Genomic DNA, 15,175 nt, shown 5'->3' with positions numbered 1-15,175 from the left:
ATCTCGTTGATTATCTGAATGTGCTCCTCCCAAACTTTGTTAATAAAACATCATTTAATAAAAAAGACTTGAAAACAAATATGATTCCTAACCATTTTATTTATACAAAACCTGTTAACAGTATTTTTATATTTTTACTTAAATGTGCATATTAATGTAACTTTAATTAAGGTAAACAAAAAAAAATCATCTGAAAAGTCATCTTTTTTTTTTTTTTTAGCAGTCAGGAAGTTTTTTGCAGTAATTTGTTCAGTAATTTATTTATGGTAACACACTAACCCACTATTTGGGATAATGAACAGTTTTGTTTTTGATAGACTAAATATAGTCATATTAGGTATGTATTGTAGAGAAATACCTTATGATACACAAATCAGCTTCTAGTGGAAGTGAAAAGACAAGTTAATTTCGTCAACTGTAATTGTGTGCTTATTCATATGCTTAAGATTGCATACTTATTTTCAATAAATGTTGCAACAGTATTTATGATTGGAAAATGAAAAAAATGAAGTCTATTAAGGTCTATAGTCTATTATGATAGACTAGAGCAGTTAATGTAGGCTAAACATCTGCGTTTTAGAAGATATACAGACTGTTTTAAAACATAATAAACAATGCTTTAGTATAGTGCGTTTGCTCTTTGACTGACAAACTTTACTTTTTCTGTAGTATTTTGCGAGTCAGCTACTGACTAGGGCTGGAAATCGATTGTAGCTACATACGCTCAGATTCAAAGTGTCAGAAGCGAATTCAGTCCATCATCGGTGCTCGCGCTCTTTTGAACTGGAAATAACCGTCAAATGATCTATCTCAAAATGACGCTGATCGTTAGAATCAGTTTATTTTTTACAATACATTACAATCACTCAAAAATAGAAGATACCTGAATCACGAGCTGCACTTTCTTTGCATGCCTGCTTAGCCTTACGCTTAGCAGCCCCTGAAGGATGAGTTCGCCTCGGTGCCATCAGATAAATGTGCAGAAAAGTTGGATTTTATTCATCTACAATCTCTTCATTCATAAATTCAGAGGTTGGGAGTGACTCGCATGTAAACGGTGATATTAATTGGTTTAACTACAGGTGAATGACAATTGTTATATCCAATGGACAAACAGCATAGTATTTTGCTGCTCTTGATTGGTGGATAAGCATGTGTATGTTTTGGAGGCCCTGCCTCCAAGGCCGAGGCCCTAGGCAACTGCCTAGTTCACCTATAGGTAGCGCCGGCCCTGAGTCGTTTAGTAGCGGAGTTATAGTCAAACCAGCCCGTCAGGGACCAACAATCATACATGTGATTATCTGCATAAAATCAAGCAGATACAGGTTAGGAGCTTCAGTTAAAGTTCACATCAACCATCAGAATGGGAAAGAAATTGATCTCAATGATTTGGACCGTGGCATGCTTTTTGGTGCCATATGGGCTAGTTTGAGTATTTCTGTAACTGTAGATCTCCTGGGATTTTCACACACAACAGAATTTCACACATAACAGAATTTCTCTAGAATTTACTCCGAATGGTGCCAAAAACAAAAAAACATCCAGTGAGCAGCAGTTCTGTGGATGGAAATGCCTTAAAGGTAGAGATAGAGGTCAACAGAGAGTGGCCAGATGGGTTTGAACTGACAAAGTCAACGATAAATCAGATAATCACTCTGTCCAATTGTGATGAGAATTATAGCATCCCAGAATGCTATTTTGAGATGCGTGTATGTGCTGTTTTGGTGGCATGAGGAGGACCTACACAATATTAGGCAGGTGGTTTTAATGCAAAGAATGAAAGATATCCAAGTACCTAAATACGTATAACACACAGGGAATATAAAGACTCTACATTAACTAATGCTTCTAGCACTCAAGTTTAAAATAAACAGAATTTTGTACTAGCCTTGACTATAACTAGAGATTTATGATCCAGTTTGACTGAATAGCCAAAGTCCACAGCCCATACACAAAGCCAAAATGGCATAAAAAAAAAAAAAAAGGTATGGCTGAATAAATATTACTACTTGAGAATTCATATCACTATATTAATATGACTTACGGCACATTTCGATGCTTTCATCTGAGCCATCCTCACAGTCTGGTTCCCCATCGCATTGCCATCTTTTGGGGATGCACTGGCCACTGCGACAGACAAAATCCACTTCTGCACAGGTCTTCCTCACTGAAACATAACCATAGCATAACCAGAGAGTCAGCTGACCTTCAAATAGATCTTACAGACCCCAGGAAATCAAAACACTGTTATTTGTTTATAACTGTGTAACATCATTTCTTCTAATAAAATGTAAGCGTTTGGGCATTGAAGACACAAGTTTGTTGAGTTTATCAAGCAGATTTTCCCCCATTCATCCATTATGCAGGTCTGCAACTATGCAATGGTACGGGCCTTCTTTGCCATATTTTGCATTTGCACATCATAATGCGCCAAATATTCTCAATTAGAGACAGGTCAGGACTACAGGCAAAATATAAAATGAGATGCGCACATCAGACTTGAAAAAAGGAGAAAATGTGCCAGCAAAGTGAAATGGTCAAGCAAAAACAAGGGATGTACTTTTATCATATTTCAAATTCTTATTCAATCTTTACATTATCATTAGAAAGCTCAAACTCCATTTCTCAAGCTTCGATATTTTATGGCAGAAACAGGGGCTTGGACAGATCATGGTCGAATGGCAATCAGAGACAGAGTAGCACAGTCTGCATTCTCAAAATTGTTTACAAGCACTGCTGGGATACAGTAAAAGAGGTAAGCAGAGTCAAAAAGAGAATACAGTAAGGCTGCACAATTAAAACTAATAAATAATAAAGATTTCAATTATGACAGCAATGATTATCTAATCGTGAAAACTCCCATTGCTTCAACATTTTCTTCAACGTTTAGTATGTTTGGTATATCCTTCATGGGCACTCACGACCCACAATTCTTTGCTTCAACGGAAATGTCAAAAAAAAAAATAACGGCAATTTTCCCAAAGAAGTTTGTTCAAACACAGGTAATGGTAATTCCCAAGCTGAAGTACCTCAGTAGACGGTGCAGAGTATATAATATGTATAATTATATTAATATATAATTAAAATAAACTATTGGACTTAAATTACACCTGTGAAATCTATTTTCTTTTCTCTTTACATCATTATAACTCAATTTACCTCATACATTCCCTTCTAAAGGGACTTTGTTCCCTTCTCACTCGAAGCGCTTGTTAAAGAGTGGTGTGCTGTCATAGCAACCATGTTCTGTTCCATTTCCGTTTGTCTTACAAAGACCATCTCGTTTAAACTAGACTTGTTTAAAGAAGGATGCTCTGTATACTGCAGCCTTCAAAGGACACATCCTACCTAGTATGCAGACTTCGAAATGAGACACAGCCAAAGATCTATAGTGATGAAATATCTGGAAAGTTCTGGGCAAGTTAATCGAAAATAAGGTGAAAGATTTATTTTTTAAGGGGCTGCATGTGGAAGCTAGAGGAGCTGAACCCCCGACGGGGTTAGGAAATTAGATGTTAAGGTAGATAGGGTGGTGTAGGTATTTTATTTAGTCCAAATGGGAGATAGGTGGTAGTAATGCACCAATGGGTTTGCAAACCACCATAAAACAGTAAGAAGAAGAAGGTAGTACAGCATGTGGCTATGGAAGCATGGCTTGCTAGCTGTGTTCATACAATCCTGTGTCCTTGTTGAGAAACCCCTGTTTTAAGCTCAACTGAAAGTAAGGAATTGTTTTATCTTTCATTGTTCAAGAAATGTTTGTTTTGTGTGTTGATGTCCCGAGAAGTAGTGAGAAGGCCTCGCTTAGAAGCTGAAATCATCATTCATACAGACAATAATTTCAATCATACAGAAGTTAAAAACATCAATGGAACAGACTTTCGACAAAGTGCCAAGAACCAAGCAACACAAAGACAAGCAAGTACATCTCCAATATTGTGCTCAAAGTGCTGGTGTATTAATTAAATAATTTGGGTTATCCGATAGCAAATCGATGTAGACTCAAAGGAGGATAAATGGTTAAAGTATTGTCAACAGACTCCATAAAGTTCATTTTCACTGTACTGATCACTCTTTTCACCAACCTGTCTTATGTATATATGTGTTAGATTAGATTTATGTTAGAATAGTAATAAAGTTTGTCTGTGTTCAAAGACGATGTGACTGGTATATTTTGATAAATAATCTCATCCCTGTTTCTAAAAGATTTAGCTTCAAAGCTGTACCCAAATATACTTTATATTATTTTCAATAAACCATGAGAACAATATCACTCCAATAACTGAATCATAATTCACTTATTAAAGCTACTTCCTTACAGTAGAAATTGTGAGCTGATACAATGAAACATTGTATTACAATTTTCAATGGTGGAGAATCTATTAAGACAAATAATCTAGTTATTTGTCATTTATCTTATTTATAATGATTGTCGAACGCGACTAATTCCGTTATACATTTCATTACCTAATAATGTACAATAAGGACAGTTTAATTTAGTTCATAGATCACATATTCCAAGACCCTAAATTCCCTTCTAAATTAACATACCAAATATCATTACATATAATGGTGGTAGAATGCGTGCAAATTACCCTAAATATAATGGTGGTAGAATGCCTGCAAAATACCCTACATAACTGATCCCGTCCACATCTCTAAAATTATATGTAATACCCTACATATAATGGTGTAGAAACGAGCAATTTACCCTACATATTATGGTGTGAGAATGCGGGCATTTTAACTTACCCCGTCCACATCTCTAAATTATATATAGTATGTAATACCCTGCACTTTTTATTATGCAACATTAAATGTTTTAGATCCTCACTTCTTTATCATATAGCTGATTTTGAGTTTAAAAAGACCTGAGACAGTTTTATATTGAAGCCCAAACAGTGCAAACCCATTCTTGACTTTACCATTGAACCTTTTGCAACCAGAAAAAAGAAACCATTTGAGAACTCAACACATTAAGCAAACTATACAGTGCCTCCGGAAAGTATTCACAGTGCTTCACTTGTTCACTTGGAGGCCTCCATCATCCGTAAATGGAAGAAGTTTGGAACCACCAGGACTCTCCCTAGAGCTGGCCGCCTGCCCAAACTGAGCGATCGGGGAGACCGATCGCTCAGTGACCAAGAATCTGATGTTCACTCTGACAGAGCTCCAGCGTTTTCTCTGTGTTTCTCTGTGGAGAGAGGAGAACTATCTCTGCAGCACTCTACCAATCAGGCCTGTATGGTAGAGTGGCCAGACGGAAGGCACTCCTCAGTAAAAGGCACATGACAGCCCTTCTGGAGTTTGCTAAAAGGCACCTGAAGGACTCTCAGACAATGAGAAACAAAATTCTCTGGTCTGATGAAACAAAGATTGATCTCTTTGTAGCATCATACACAAAAAGAGTTGAGGCTGTAATTGGTGCCAAAGGTGCTTCAACAAAGTATTGATCAAAGGCTGTGAATACTTATGTACATGTGATTTTGTTTTGTTTTTTATTATTAATACATTTGCAAAGATTTCAAACAAACTTCTTTTCACTCAACGTCTTTTTTTTTAATCCATTTTGGAATAAGGCTGTAACATAACAAAATGTGGAAAAAGTGAAGCGCTGTGAATACTTTCCGGATGCACTGTATATTGATTTTGAAGAGGAAATTGAAAGAGTTGAGGCGACTGAAGGTTAGGCTGAAAATTGTTATTACAATTACTTTTCCACCACCACCTGAACCTGATGAAAGACCAGAACTCAACCCATATTCTTCTGTTATGGAGTTTGTGGAGCAGATAACAGAGCAAATCACAACACTGGAAACAGGACTAGAAGACTGTGCTAAGAAGGTTGAGCGACAGTTTTTCTCAGACAGAAGTGGAGAACAGGTGTAGGAAATTGGAAGAAAGTTTGACATACCGAGACTTGAACTCCGCATTCAAGACTTGGGCAAGTCAAGTCAATGGTAGATGAGCTTTAATGCACAGTTTTGGGTTCAACCAATGCTCGAGGCAACATAAAATAAATGTCTGAATTAAACATTCTGGACACTTTTGTCCATACCGCAAGCAAATGCGAGATAACGGGGTGTAACATAACTTCTCCGGTTATTTTGATTAGGCTTTGGATAAAAGTGTCTGCCAAATGCATAAATGTAAATGTATTAGGAGGGTCAAAATAAACCAACTAAATAACGCAAATTTGCTGGGAATAAAATACCCAAATACCTGGCCACTGGAAGGTGCCTGGCTGAAAAGGGCGCTGTCATTGCCAGAGCTTCGGATTTAGACAAATTTACCTGAGAATTTAAAGGAATTAATAACTCTGCAGAGGCAAGGCATAGATCTAGTAGGGTCGGAGACAAATAATAAAATATCATCTGTGTAAAGCAAAAGCTTATGCACCACACCTCCTGCATTCACCCCTGGAAAATCATCCTCCTTTCTTATCATGGCGGCTAATGGTTCCAGGGCAAGACAGAACAATAATGGGGAAAGAGGGCAACCCAGCCGGGTGCCCCTATCCAGAGTAAAATAATCTGAAATTAATCCATTCGTTTGAACTGCCTCTACCGGGTGCCTATAAAGTAATCTAATTCATCCAATAAAAGTATTCCCGAACCCAAACATTTACAAAATCTTAAAGTAATCCCATTCTACTACATCAAATGCCTTTTCGGCATCAAGTGAGATGGCAGTGACTGATCATTCGCCACTGACCACATGATATTGAGGAAGGCCTAATGTTATCAAAAGAGCTACAGCCCAGAATGAACCCAACCAGATCTATATGTAAAAGAGATGTCATAACTTATATCGGTAAGCCAAAATTTGACAATATTTTAACGTCTAGCTGGATCAGGGAAATTGGATGGTAACTCTTACACTCACTTGGATCTTTGTCCTTTTTAAGTATTGTACTAATCTGGCTTATGTCATGGTTGGCAGAATCTTTCCATTCTTTAATGATTCTGTATAAATATCTAGTAAAAGTGTAGCCAGTTCTGTAGCATAAGATTTAAAACATTCAGCAGCAAAGCCATCTGGCCCTGAAGCCTTGCCAATTGGCAAGGCCTTAATTACCTTGCCAAGCTCCTCCAAGATTATCTCAGAATCAAGAGAATTGTTTTGCTCAGCCGACAGTTTAGTAAGTTATAATGGTTCCACAAAGTTTCAAATATCCTCTTCAGTAGATGAAGATGTGGAACTATATAGTTCAAGATAAACTGATTAATAATGCTTTAACCCTTGTATGGCATTCGGGTCAAATTGACCCGTTTCAAATTTTTACAAGATGAAAAATGGTACAAGTATAACTTTTTTCTACCTGAAACTCAAATGGCCTTAGCTTATTTTTTAAACATAAACATGTACAAAAAAAAATTAAATAAATTGAGCACACATGATACTATACCCCACACATTTACATCATTCATATAGTCTTCGGGTTTGACCTGCATACACAGACACACAGAAACATGCCCACACACATACACAAACACAGACACACATATATTATTATAATCCAAGCACAGATAAGCTGTTTGCTCTCACTCTTTACCCTCTTTCATGTGTCCACCAGCAAACCCCATTTTCTTTCACTATGCGCCTCAAACCTGCACATCAAGGGGGTGGGACAAAAGGGATAAATACCTCTACATCACAGTACAGAATCTTCCACCGTCAGTATGACCAGAAAATGTAGCTGTTAGAGGGCTTTAGAGCTCATTTTTGAAGCGATTCAGGCACTCAGCAATGTGGAAGATGTCTCCAAATATGATTTAGATACAAATTCAGAGTATTCTGATTCTGAAAGTGAATTTCAAGATAGCCTTCACTCGAAATATGCACCACAACCAGCCAGCCACTGGAAGAGCCCCACAGCCATATTTGTCACGAATGAATCTAGGAAGCAAGTTGCAAGTGACAATAAGTTTATTGACAGTCAAAATGTGAAGATTGGGGAAAAGTCCGGGGTGAAGGTTTAGTAACGCAGGGGCTCCAATGGTCAGATGAATGGGGTGAGAAGAGTGATGAGGAGTGCTGAACAAACACGACGAATCCGGGTAACAGCCAACTGAACACGAAACAGGGACAACGAGGGAACTGGACTGGAACTCAGAGGGATCAACACAACCGGACATCACAAACAAACGATCTGACAAGGAGATGAGAAAGTGGTGAGTATTTAAAGGGAATTGAAATGAGTAACAGCTGGTGAAGAGGAGTGATTGCGGCTGAGCGCTGATCACGGTAACGAGTCGTCACGCCCACACATCCACGCACACACACAAGTAATAAACAAAGCACGAGACAAGGAAGAGACATAGGATTTAAAAACCGTGGCAATATTTGTCTAAGAATGTACAGATTGAATGGTCTTCATCCCCAGTGAGAGAGCCCCCCCCCGCTCAGCTGCTAGCATAATACGGATGGTACCAGGGCCGCACGATTTGCAGTGACTCAAGTCATCCATGAGCTGCTGATTCCTGACTCATTTCAGAAAATTATTCTGGATCTGACCAATCTTGAGGGGAGACATGTTTTCGGTAACCAGTGGAAAGAGATGGACATCATGCATCTGCATGCCTACTTTGGCATCCTCATTCTTGCTGGTGTCTACAGGTCAAGAGGGGAGTCGACTGAAAGTCTGTGGGATGCTGAGACAGTGAGAGCAATTCTTAGAGCCACAATGTCTCTGAAGAGCTTCCATGTATTCTCAAGGATCATCAGATTTGATGACCGGGAATCAAGACCTGTTAGACAGCGGGGGGACAAGTTGGAAGCAATCCGTACTGTGTGGGTGAACCGGCTTCCCCATCTTTACAACCCTAGGCCCAATGTAACTGTGGATGAATGGCTTGTGGGGTTTAGAGGCCGTTGCCCTTTCAGGCAGTATATGCCCTAAAAACCAGCAAGGTATGGCATCAAAATCCGGGCTGCCTGTGATGCTGTTTCATCTTATGCATGGAACATGCAAATTTATACAGGGAAGCCAGGAGGAGCAGCTGCTGAAAGAAACCAGGGGACACGAATGGTGCTAGATATGTCACAAGGCCTCAATTTTGTGATGCATGTGTTTTGTAAACAGGCATGCCTGTCTTTTTTCCCAAGCACCACCCCTGTTGCAAGGACTATGCCTCAGTTGTTCATCTGCATTACATAAGATAAAAGTGATTGATTGTTGAAGTTCCAGTTGATGTATTGAAAGTTTGCATTAAAAATAAGAAATGTTAATGAAAACATTGTCTCACTTCAGTTTTTCCAAGATAAGCATGATTTATGATCAATTATAACCTTATGACAAAAAAATGAATCACACTTCCATTATTAATTGTGTTCTAGTATAGACTGATTGCAATCCTTAAACATATACTGTATGTTATCTCAATTGTTTGAAATTGAGATAAAGACAATATATGTTAATGGTTTATGAAGTACATTTTTATTTCAGAATTGTTTTTCAAACCTAAAATATGTTCTGGGTCAATTTGACCCGAGGGATACCAGAGGGTCCCAAAAGTGAAGACAATACAAGGGTTAAAAGAATTCTATCAGTGGCCAAGATAAATATTTCACCAATAGTAGATTTCACTGAGGGAATATTAGAAAAAGACTCACTCTGTTTTATATCTAGCCAGAAGCTTCCTCGCTTTGTCCCTCGACTCAAAGTATGACTGTCCTTCCCTGAATAGCCAAAACTCCACCTTCCGGTACTAAATAGTATTTTATCTGCATTTCAATCAGGTCAATTCTCGGAGGCCATAGGTGAATCTAGTGGACTGATGAAAAAAAATGTATAGTCTCTACCAAGATGGGTTCAAAGGTCTCAATATCTCGAAGACCTAGATTTGTATACATCCTATGAAGCATCAATGTTGCACTAGGGGGCTTGCACACTTTTGCTTCACTATGATAAAGGAGTCCATCAAAAGATTAAAGTCTCTTCCCAGTATTATATCATAAGGGTTGCAGCTTTCAACATCCTTTCGAGATCTATAAAAAAGCCCTGATCATCAAGGTTAGGTGCATAAATATTCACCAAAATAAGACTTTGTCCATGAATTTGAGCTAAAACAATAATTACGCTTCCTAATTTATCTTTACTCTGTTTGAGACATTTGAATTATAGATGTTTACTTATCAGTGTAATGACTCCACTTCTCTTACTCAAGCCAGCACTATAAAAAAATGCCCACCCATATTTTTCAGCTTCCTGCGGGGAAAGGTGCGTTTTTTGAACAAACACTATATCATATTTCTTACACTTAAGAGAAATTACCTTCCTTTTTATGGGGTGCCCCAACCCATTCACATTCCAAGTGGAGAGACAATCCACTCATTAACATTTAGACATGTAAGAAAAATGTATTGTATCAAATGTATGTATTGTATGAAAAATGTATCAAAAACAGGATTATAATGACCACATTTCAACATTAATGCAACAGTCAAACCCTTAACATCCCCAAAAACGGAAACAGAAAAAAACAAAAATGTGCGCATTTAACCCCACACACGACAGCATGAACTGGCATCCATCCCTCCAAACTCAAACGGTCCATGCACGCCTACGAGAACCACCACAACAGCCTTGCCATCGGACTGCTCAAGTCTGATGTTTCTATACAAATTATATGACACAAAATTACACTGTAAAAGATAATCTATAAAACAAAAAACAGCCAATTGGCAGAACAAACACAAAGAGCATATAGCTTCATCCATGAAACTGTCCTGAATCTGTGTTGCTTTACAAAATAAATTCCAGCCGCTAGGCAGAACCAGCACAAAGAGAGCGTGCAGAATCTTCAAACAGTCAAGTGAATGTTCAGTGAGCCTATCCACTTGGCTGCAATATGAGTACCACAAGGTGACTCACTCACTGCATTGACTTAAGAAGGACATCACTTGCTGTGGGCATGTGAATGATTTATGGCCATCCCTAGTGTCTATTCTCAATTTGGCCGGGAATATCAGAGCAAAAGCGATCTTCCATTGATGTAAAAGTTTCTTGCAATTCTTAAATTGATCACATTTCTCTCATGTCGAGTTTGCGAAGTCTGGGAAAAAGAAAATGCTGTTATTCTTCAAAGAAAGCCCTCCTTTACTCCTCGCCTCTCGTAACGCAAGATCTTTATCAGATGATCTCAGAAATTTGTCCAGAATTGACTGACTGTCTCTGCAGATCTTCGAGCCAGAACCCTGTGAGCTCGCTCGATTTCCAGCTTATGGCCTGCTATATCGAGCAGACTCTAAAGAGCCCATCTAAGAATTTCTCCTCCAACTTCTAGACACGCTCCAAATCCACCTTGGTTACTTGCTCTGATTAAAAAGTTCAATGATGTTATTTGAACTTGGTTTTCTAATAGATATCAGCATTTTTGGTGTAAATGTAAATACACTCAGTGAATATGTTTAATGTGCCTGTTCAAATCTATATTATATCTTCAGAAGGCTTTGGATATAGCACACAAGTTGTTTGAACTACATTTAGTGTGCTTTTTGTTTTTGTCATGTTGAGCTTCATACACCCGGTCGCTATTCACTATTTTATGACAAAGCACATCCAGAATATTTTGGAAAATTATGTTTTACTGGAAAAAAAAATGGGTTCTAAAAGGACACGGAAGGACAATTCATTTTCATTTTGGGGTGAACTGTCTTTAAACTACCAGATTGAGCCCATACACACCATTGCACACAAAATTCCTGAAAGCAATCTCACCGCAGGAAGTTTCATCGCTCCCGTCCGAGCAGTCCTGGTCTCCGTCACACTGCCACACAGATGGAATACATCGACCGTTCCCACACTGGAACTGAGACACCTCACATTCTATCCAGGCACCTGTGAGGTACAAATAGAGTAACAATCAGTCTCCCAATCATTCAGTGTCACAATATTTATTTTTGGTCCTTTAATAGTGGAATTTTTTTTTTTTTTAGGTTTTCGAATTTCAAATCCACTTGTCTCCATTAGTTGTCCAAAGAGATGGTTCAACCCCAGATTCAAACCACTGTTTGTTGGAAAATCTTGAACAGCTTGACACAGCATCAAATAATGGCTGATAGGAGTGTTCTGGGTTTATAAAAAAAAAAAAAAAAGGTATTTTGTTGTTGTTTAAAAATGGTCATTATTCTATTTGGTGTTATTAGTGGCACAGAAATTAGACACTTTTAAATATTGTATCAGCCCTCCGATACAATATTTCAAGGTCTCTGGTAATATGCTTAAAGGAATAGTTCACCCAAAAATGAAAATTCTCATCATTTACTCCCCTCCTCATGCCATCCCAGATGTGTATGACTTTTTTCTACAGATCACAAATGAAGATTTTATAATAATTTGTCATGGTCCAAAACGCACAAATACAGCATAAAAGTAATCCATAAGACTCTAGTGGTTAAATCCATATCTTCTAAAGTGATCTGACAGGTGTGGGTGAGAAACCATATTTTCCATATATTCTTCTCCCTGCCCAGTAGGTGGCTATTTGCAAATAGAATGCAAATCACCAAAAACAAAAGAAGAATATACAAGGAAATGTGGTGAGTGACAGTAAAAAAATTACTTCAATATTTAACTGTTTCTAACCCACACCTATCAATTTCGCTTCTGAAGATATGGATTTAACTACTGGAGTCCTATGGATTATTTTTATGCTGCTTTTATGTGCTTTTTGGAGCTTCAAATATTTGGCACCTATTTACTTGCATTGTATGGACTAACAGAGCTGAGATATTCTTCAAAAAATCTGTGTTCTGCAGAAGAATGTCATACACATCTGGGATGGCATGAGTGTGAGTAAATAATCAGAATCAGAATCAGCTTTATTGCCAAGTATGCTTACACATACAAGGAATTTGTCTAGGTGACAGGAGCTACCAGTCAACAACAATACAAACAATACCAAAAACAGCAGCATGAGACATAGGTAATTAAAAACAAAAAGAACACAAAATAAATAATTATACATATACGTACATACACTCACCTTCATACATACCCACATACACACCGTAGTGCAAATCTAATACAATCTGTTATATAAAGAACAAAAACCTGTATATTATGTACAGAGCAATGTAAGTAATGGCAGAAGTGGATATGTTGGATAATATAAATTAAAATTAAAATTAAACTGTGTATTGCACATAATTATTGCTCAATGGGGCAATTTAATTGTTCATTAGATGGATGGCCTGAGGGAAAAAACTGTTCCTGTGTCTGACGGTTCTGGTGTTCAGAGCTCTGAAGCGCCGGCCAGAAGGCAACAGTTCAAAAAGGTAGTGGGCTGGGTGAGTGGGGTCCAGAGTGATTTTACCAGCCTTTTTCCTCTGGATTTTAAAAAAATCCAGCTAGAAAGTACATAATCTCTATCAGAGATTAATCAAAGCACCATTTACAAAGAAATAACGTTCTCTTTGGTACTTTGGAACTGACAAAATACCAATCATACAGTGACTGACAGAATGGAACTAAGAAAATAAAAACAATTTTAAAGTTAGACAAACTCACTAGCTACAGATCATTTATGCTGTCATACTGACAGAAACATGTTTTTCCAAAACTTAGATGGGCATATATTGAATTTTCAACTAGGAATTTGCAGTTACTTATAATTGAAGCTGCATCTCTTAAATGTTGACAAATTACACTTGTTATAACCAGTGTTGGGTGTAATCTGATTAAAAAGTTTAATTTGTAACTGTAATCTACTGTAGTATTATACATGCAGAAGAACTGAAACAACATGATTTATATCTAGGAAAAACCCAACCTTTTAAATCCTGGAATTCCTCAACATCATAAATGAATGAACCAAGCATCAACTTCCTACTGAAGGCCTGTCTTTAGACAATAAAATGGTCAAGACACTCTAAACAACCTAATTTAAAGCAAAAAGGGTCATTGGTGAGAAAGGCCTCTCAGCATGACCTTCTGAACTTCCACACAGAGTTAAAGCAGACTTTTCCTTGAAAGGTTTCCAAAAGACCATCAGATTTGCACGATTCTTATACTAACGCATTTCATCTTAATCCAGGAACATTTTATACAAAGTCACAGTACTTTACCGATTTAACCTTCTAAAATGTACAGAATGCATTTAAATCCATGATTTATAAAATACCTAGTTTGGCTAGGTAATTCTGAAAATTGCTTTGAACTGTGGTAACATGTATAACTGACAAATTAATGATTATAGTCTGATGTACATCTTTAAAATGTGTGTAATGTTTTATCCATGTTGTATAACCAATTAATTAACCAGTATGATTTGTAACCAGGGATTTTCATGTTTTGTTACCTACACATATAAAATCCATGAAAGAATGTCATGCTTGGTATGCAACGGTTTGCTTGGTTACATAGGGAAAACTGATGACAACGAATATCATGTCTCTTGTACCATCCTCAAGATATAAAAGTTCATGATTAAATATGCACTATTTTTGAGTGGGAAATTTGTAAGACTCCGAAACAAAGGACCATAAAATCAAGAGTCGGAAAGGACAGCAAAGTTGACCATGTGAATCTGAAAAGTCACTTCTGATTGGCTCAGGACACCTTTGGGGATGCCAAACAGGAAGAACACACTCTCTTCTGTCTCTCTCGTCGTCTCTTCCCTTCTGCAGATTTTACTCTGACTCTTCCTTCGTGGACTTATCTGGATCTATTCGGAACCAGATCTATGCCATGTGAAGTCCAAGGAAGCTCAGGACTCGAAGTCCCGAGGAAGCCTCTCAGCCTCCATGAGAAGGCCTCGCTTCAAAGCCAACCTCATCATTCATACAGACAATAACTATCTGATCTTACAGAGGTCCAAAACAACTTTCAACCAAGAGCCAAGAACCAAGCAACACAAAGAACACAAGGAAACGCCACGACATGCAAGTACATCTCCAGTATTGTGCTCAAAGTGCTGGTGTATTAGTTAAATACTTTGGGTAATCCGATGTAGACTCAAATAAGGTTAAATGGTTCTTAAGGCAGTAGAAATTGTAAGCGGATACAAGACATTGTATTACGATTTTAGTGGTGGAGAATTTTATTCAGACAAGTAATCTAGTTATCTGTCATTTATCTAATTTATAATGCTTGTCAGTATTGATGGATTTTCTGAAATACTACCTTTAAAGGTGGTGAACAAAAATACAAGTGTATTTTAAAAGGTAATGA

At 37.7% G+C, this 15,175-nt stretch overlaps 1 protein-coding gene across 2 annotated transcripts in view; it reads right to left on the bottom strand.

The window, feature by feature from the left end:
• LOC127635535 (very low-density lipoprotein receptor-like) overlaps window positions 1–15,175 on the bottom strand; it is a 65,034-nt gene that overhangs the window by 33,635 nt on the left and 16,224 nt on the right. For both annotated transcript variants that reach the window (XM_052115627.1, XM_052115628.1), the window contains exons 2-3: window positions 11,723–11,842; window positions 2,045–2,167 (exon numbers count right to left, since the gene is read on the bottom strand). In XM_052115627.1, the coding sequence (XP_051971587.1) occupies window positions 2,045–2,167; window positions 11,723–11,842 (243 nt within the window). The remainder of the gene's footprint in view (window positions 1–2,044; window positions 2,168–11,722; window positions 11,843–15,175) is intronic.

This window comes from Xyrauchen texanus, chromosome 43, assembly GCF_025860055.1.
Source record: "Xyrauchen texanus isolate HMW12.3.18 chromosome 43, RBS_HiC_50CHRs, whole genome shotgun sequence".
NCBI classification, from domain to species: Eukaryota; Metazoa; Chordata; class Actinopteri; order Cypriniformes; family Catostomidae; genus Xyrauchen; species Xyrauchen texanus.
This window is presented reverse-complemented; position numbering and strand designations above follow the sequence as displayed.